The sequence below is a fragment of the Seriola lalandi genome, unplaced genomic scaffold, assembly GCF_002814215.2.
Source record: "Seriola lalandi dorsalis isolate HSWRI2012SDOR001 ecotype SW California unplaced genomic scaffold, Sedor1 jcf7180002054722, whole genome shotgun sequence".
Classification (NCBI taxonomy): domain Eukaryota; kingdom Metazoa; phylum Chordata; class Actinopteri; order Carangiformes; family Carangidae; genus Seriola; species Seriola lalandi.
Genome location: NW_019525275.1, coordinates 4,830 through 11,105, shown reverse-complemented (window position 1 = coordinate 11,105; position 6,276 = coordinate 4,830). Strand labels below are relative to the sequence as shown.

Genomic DNA, 6,276 nt, shown 5'->3' with positions numbered 1-6,276 from the left:
ACAGAAGGGGAGAACGTGTTGGGACTGTTGGGAAGGACTTATGGTTCATTCCTACCAGCTGGTTTAACCCTCTGAGGTCGACGGATGTTTCTATTAAAATCAGAGTAGGAATAAGGTCGACACTTTCCTTTATGTATTTTGGCGAGATGATCCGTGACTCAGCCTCTAAAATCTGCTGAAAGTAGAGGGACAGACATTACGACTCTGATCTTACAAAATGTCATTTTAGGCATTTATCTACTATTAAACTCTCATGTTGCTTTATCTTTATGAAGCTATAGACTTTGGTGAACACATTTCAAACACTCAAACAATCCATCCACATCAGTAAAGGTTCGTTTTCACTAGAGATTTGAAGAATTTCAAAAACTAGCCTTCAAGTTTTCAGCATTTGGGCCGAATGATCTCTCTGCTGAGCTGACACTGTTCTGGTAACACAAACACTTGGGTATTTTGTTGTTTGTATGTAACAACCCCTTTAATTTAAGGTGAATTTAAGAGATAATGTAGAAATGGAGAAAATGCCCTCAGACCTCAGAGGGTTAAAGTTGCATCTTATAATAGAGTCAGAAACACGTTATGCTAGCTATGCTAGCAGCAGCCTGTTGTTCAGTTCCTCCATGACTTCAGTCCAGACGGAGACGTTCATGATCCCAGAGGACGAAGACTTTTCATTTGACCAACATTTAACATTTCTTACCAAACAGCTACAAAACCACTGACGTCAACACGATCCTCAGCTGTTTGTGTTCAGTGCAGACATTAGCATGCTAACACACCTGAGCTAAGATGTTAGCATTTAGCTCAGAGCACAGATGCCCCCCCCTTTCTCTTTCTCTCTCCCCCCTCCCTCTCTCCCCCTCTCTCTCTCTCTCTCCTCCTCCCTCTCTCATTTCTTTTTATTACCAGTTTCATTTTGAATCTCCAGTGACCGTGCCCGTGTGTCCTTCATGTCTCTGTCCAGGCTCTGGAGTTGAGGGAAAGTTGCGTCTGTCCCGCTCTACCTGCTGCTGACCCTCGTGTTGTCTTCTCCAAGGTCGTCCAGGTGTTGATGCAAAACGCCAAGGACCAGGGGAGAGGAGGGTCACAGGTGGCGAGCAAGCCCCACCTGCCCCACAGCCCCGCCTCCCTCCCCGCTCCGCTATCTGCGGCACTGCTCGCCCAGACTGCACCTCCTCCTTCCCCAAGCGTGGATCAAGAGAGCGGCGGTCCAGTCCCGGATGTAGCTTCAGCCCCCGTCCCCGCTCCCACTGAGGGCGTCGGACCGCAGGTCGGGGTGCAGACCGGCTGACGGGGGCGTTGAATCCTCACAAACTTTAGCAGCTTTTCACTGACTGGACCGGACTGAATCATTGACGTGTCGGGGCTCTGAGGTCGGTGCACAGGTGGTAGATGGGTTGCAGAGATTCCTGACGCTGCTCTCCTACTGGTTGTCCAGGGTGCCAGCAAAATGGAGGGTGGAGCTGGGGGTGATGATGTGAAAAGGAGCGGCTGTGGTCATTTTAAATCAGGAGTCAACGCCCTCTGACCTTTCCCTCTACTGCAACACCCTGATGACGAACTTCAGAGAATGTTTTCCATGGCCAGTGACTGCAAAGATGCCACATTAATTAGATAACCTCCAACAGGGAAATGCTGAATTAATTAGTAAAGCTTCCATACGTCGCAAGATTAATATGTGCATTATTCATCGACATGCGGCAGCAGATGAGAGGAAGTGTGTGTGTGTTGGAGGGTGTGTCCATGACGGGCGGAGGACATCTACATTCTCATTACTACTTTCTCATGCCACACACACACACACACACACACACACACACACACACACACACACACACACACCCTCCAGCCTGAGGGACATAATTGTGTGAATTTATGCCGTGTTGTTTACAGGTTTTAAAACAGCCTTCTGCACAGGAATGCCAATATCCTCCGTCAAGCTCTGAGAAATCTTTCATGGGATTTTGTAAAATCTTATTTAACAGGGCAAGTTGACTGAGAAAACATTCTTATTTACAGCAGCAACAGCTTGCAGGAGCAGCAACAAAATGAGGGGGGGCGGTTATGGTTCATATCTTGGTAATCTTTTGTGTGTGTGTGTGTACTGAAACAAACACACCTGGTTGTGTTGTGAAATCAAAAAGCTACTCCTGTGTTTTCATTTGGGATAAATGATTTTATTTGTGTGGAGCTGAAGCTGTATCAGCTTCTCTCTGTTTTCCTGCAAACAGGGAAGGTTTATATTAGAGTCTGCGTCTGCTGCATTACAGTAAGTGGCCAGTGATTGGTTTTGTGCAAAACAGTGCAATGAAAAGCCAAAGTAATATTGGTTTTTCATATCAGCATCTCAGCAGAAATGTGCTCAGTTTGCAAGTGGCAGGTAAAAAAAATAAAAACTTTGGAAGAAATAAAAAAGTATTTTGTCTTTTCCTTTTGCAAGTTACTAAAACTCACATGGAAGAAAAATACATTTGGCAACAAGAGAAATGAGGATTATGCAAACACAATGTATTATGTCACTGTGAGTATCAGTCAGTCTATGTGACACCAACTAGTTAAGTGTGTGTGTGTGTGTGTGTGTGTGTGTGTGTGTGCGTGCGTGTTCTTGCTTGTTGAGTACAAGATGTTTTTGCGTCTTTTGAGCCGAGACGAAAGGAAGCGTCGACCTGAGAGGTCGTGAGGTTCCTCTTCCTGGTGACACATGCTCTGGCCTTTGTCAGGAGGCTTCCATTCAGTCGAATACAGACTTCCCCATTTCCTGGCCACACTGCTGGTGCACGCTGAGGCGTCTGGATGCAGCTCCCTCACCACTCAGAGAAAAATTGCAACATGAGCAGGCAACAGATGACACACTCACACCCAGAGGTAATTGTAATGAGCGTGATACAACACACACACACACACACACACACACACACACACACACACACACACTGCGCTGAGTAATTGTAGCCTACTGCTGGAGTCTAAACAATGCTGCAACAGAGGGTTTAATCAGGGAAAACAAAGAGACAGCAGTCAGATGGATTGGAAGGACAGAAATAGAAAACAGACAAAGTGGAACCATGGGGATTGACAGGAGAAAAGAAAAGATTTCATTTCAAGCGCCTGAAAGAGCGCATTCCTTTGGTGTGATTTACATTTAAATAAAATAATAAAATATTTGATTTTTAATATATTTCAGCTCAGGATGGAAAAGTCTTTTTCTGTGGTTTCTGTGTTCACCCTCGGGCAGATAAGATCTGTTCCACGAACTGAGTCAGAAATCAGATGTCTACTTCGTGTCTGTAAATTCACCTTAAGTCTGAGTCTGTTTTGTGTTTGTATATTCCTCCGCCCACCAGAGACATCAGACTGAGCTCTCCGACAAACTGCTCGCAGGTATTTGAAGGTATTGACAAACGGAGCGGCGTTGAGAAACCGAAGCGGGAGCAGTGAAGGCAGCACACCCACGACAGAGAGAGGAGAGAGCAGTACACGCTAGACGGCAAACTCAAGATGCTGTTTCTCCAACAAAAACACTCCCAGAGAGAGTCGGGGCAGTGAGAGAGCAACTCAACACATCTGCTGTGTAGGTGGCTGAATGATGTCCCAGAATTCAGTCTGGCGACCCTCTGACCTCCCTGTGGAGTGCTGCTCGAAGTGGCTCATCCACGGTTCCATTTCTTGGATCCGCCTCAGCACACACGCAGCAGCTGGCTGCAGCGAGTAGAGGGAATATGGTGATGGAAGTGTGTGTGTGGTTGTGGTAAAAGTTGCTGTGTCCTTCCGCTGTGCATTAATTATACATGTGGCATGTGGGTGTCTGATTGAAATGAATATTTTACTGCTTTTAATCACTGCCATTGCCAGAGTGATGGAGCATCTGGCTGTGTTACCTGGGTAATTAAAGATGCTGTCTCACACGCGCTCGCATGCTAGTCTCAGAGGTTGTGTCTGCAGTAGGAGACAGAAGTACTCCAGAGGCTTACTAATGAGTCAGAATTAGATTTGGAAGGGTTTAAAGCAGCGGGCCTGTGGAAAAATAAAGATTACCCATTCTTTCTTGCTTTCGTCTAACTTTGATTAGCAAAAAGCTTTTCAAAGAGGCCAGGGGACGATGGAAATCCTCTCTCAGGTCACCTGAGTGCTGGGCTGAGTAACCTCAGCAATATTAGCAGCTATTTTAAAAAGCCAAATACAGCTGCTGTAGTTCAATCGGACAGAATATTCTTAGTGTCGCTGATCATGTGGAGACACGAGTCTTAATGAGATTTATAAATATTTGTATATTCACAACCTTAAACTGTTCGTTCCAACGATTTAGTTTCGGCTGTTGATGAATAAAAAGTGACACTCTTGTTTCTGCCATTAGAGGTCTCTCAATCTAAACAATGGCAAAAGATGGAGTTTGGTGACATCAAGAAGAAGCGTGGGATCATGGTTTCTTCACCATCATGGCCGCCATTACAGTCAGCTTCTCCCAGGTAGGATTCCTTTAGTGTCTGTGGTTCAGGAAGTTTTTACTGGGAGCTGAATTATCCACAGAGGTGTCCTCCTCACATGGTGATTATAACTGGTGAAAACACAGAATAAAACACATTCATGTTAAAAATGATCCCAGAGCAGCTGAGATGCTTTTTTTCTCTGATAGCTTAAGATCCAGATGTTCAGAAGGTTTTTTTTTGCGGGAGCTAAATTATCTGCGGAGGTGTTGTCCTCTTCAAAACTCAAATTAAATCCAGAAACAAACACCGAATAAAACAGAGTCACTTTAAGAATCTTTCTGATGCCATTCGGCAGACCCAGGACTGCTGCTGACGTTTGCTCAGCTTGTTTCCCTGATATTATAAGAAGTCTATTGACTAAAATCCTTCATCCAGTTAAAATATATATAGTGATAAACAACCAAGATCTAAAAAATTTATTGTATAAATGTGGCTTAAAACTCGAAAAAAACAAATCAATTTTGACGCTTTTGACAGGCAAGCATTTGGGATTATGTAAGTGCACAACTCAACAAAATAAAATCATAGGTCTAGCTGTTTTTAGACAATTTAATATGCAGAGGTTTTACTGTATATTACACTTTTAAATTAATGTTTCTTCTCTGGGTTCTGGAAACCACAGCTTTCGCCAGCAGCCTCTTAAACCACACTGCAGTGAGGACAAGGTCATCGTCAGTCCCTTCTCAGAATAACAAGTTCCAGTCAGAACAGTTTACAATAAACCAAGGGCGTAGGTTTGGTCTCAACATTGGTGGGGACGCAACAACCCCCCCCCCAAAAAAAACCCAAAGACATTGGCTTTTTATCGCCATCAAACAGTTTATTAACATAAAATCTGAATTTACCTTCAGGAATGCACACAATACATACAATACACACAAATGTTATATATGTATTTGTGTTGAATTTCCATATATGAAAAATATGTATATATGAGGTAAAATCATATATGTATTTAAAGTATAGCTTATATATGTGAAAATTAAATATGAAACATGTTAGAAATTGGAACAATATCATATATGTATATTTAGCTAATAGAAACATGTATTTTTGTATATCTGTTTATATTATAGACATATGTTACATAAATGTATATTGATCCCAAAGCCTGTCAGTATTCACATTATATATGTAAATATAAAAGATACACGTTTAAATTGAATAAGAAATTATGAAGAAAATCATATAAAAATATATAGAATCTTAACAAGCATGCAGTTTTAATGAGGTTGCATTTTACTATTATACTATACTATTTATGTCTTATAAAATTCATATATCCAGAGGATGTGTATATGTCATAATAATATATTTGTTATGGCCCTGTTGAATCTCTAGGTGGTTTTCTCGCTCTCCCTTGTGTTTCTGTGTTTTTCCCCTCTCCCCAGTCGTGTCTATGTGTGTGGGCGTGGCTTCCTTCTCCAGGCTCCTGGCTTATCTCAATACCTGCGACTCATCACTTCATCAAACCTCCAGTACAAGTACCTCATCTGACTCTCCACTCATCGCCAAATTGTTCACTGTACCAAGGTTAGGACAGAGCTCCTGTTATCTGGGAGCAAAGATGCTGTAGTTAGTAAGGTGGTTCCAAACCCAATCAAGGGGAGAAAGTAGAATCCAAGAATCGCAGTGCAGGAGGCGGAAGCAACGCTCAGGCATACAGAGATTGTGGGTAATGTCCAAATAGGCCGGGGAGGCTTGGGGCTTGGCCCAAGCAAACCGGTGTGGAGTAGAGCAGGTCCCAAGGAGAAGAGAAAGCTAGTCGTGGAGCAGGTTCGTAGACAGG

At 43.2% G+C, this 6,276-nt stretch overlaps 1 protein-coding gene across 2 annotated transcripts in view; it reads left to right on the top strand.

The window, feature by feature from the left end:
* Positions 1–2,415, top strand: part of oma1 (OMA1 zinc metallopeptidase) — a 9,652-nt gene extending 7,237 nt beyond the window's left edge. Inside the window, exon 8 of one of the 2 annotated variants that reach the window (XM_087178737.1) lies at positions 1,037–2,415. In XM_087178737.1, coding sequence (XP_087034863.1) covers positions 1,037–1,291 — 255 coding nt within the window. In that variant the 3' untranslated portion in view covers positions 1,292–2,415. Of the gene's footprint in view, positions 1–964 lie in introns of both variants that reach the window. The other variant, XM_023424244.2, reaches the window with a different exon arrangement.
* Positions 2,416–6,276: the final 3,861 nt, after the last annotated feature.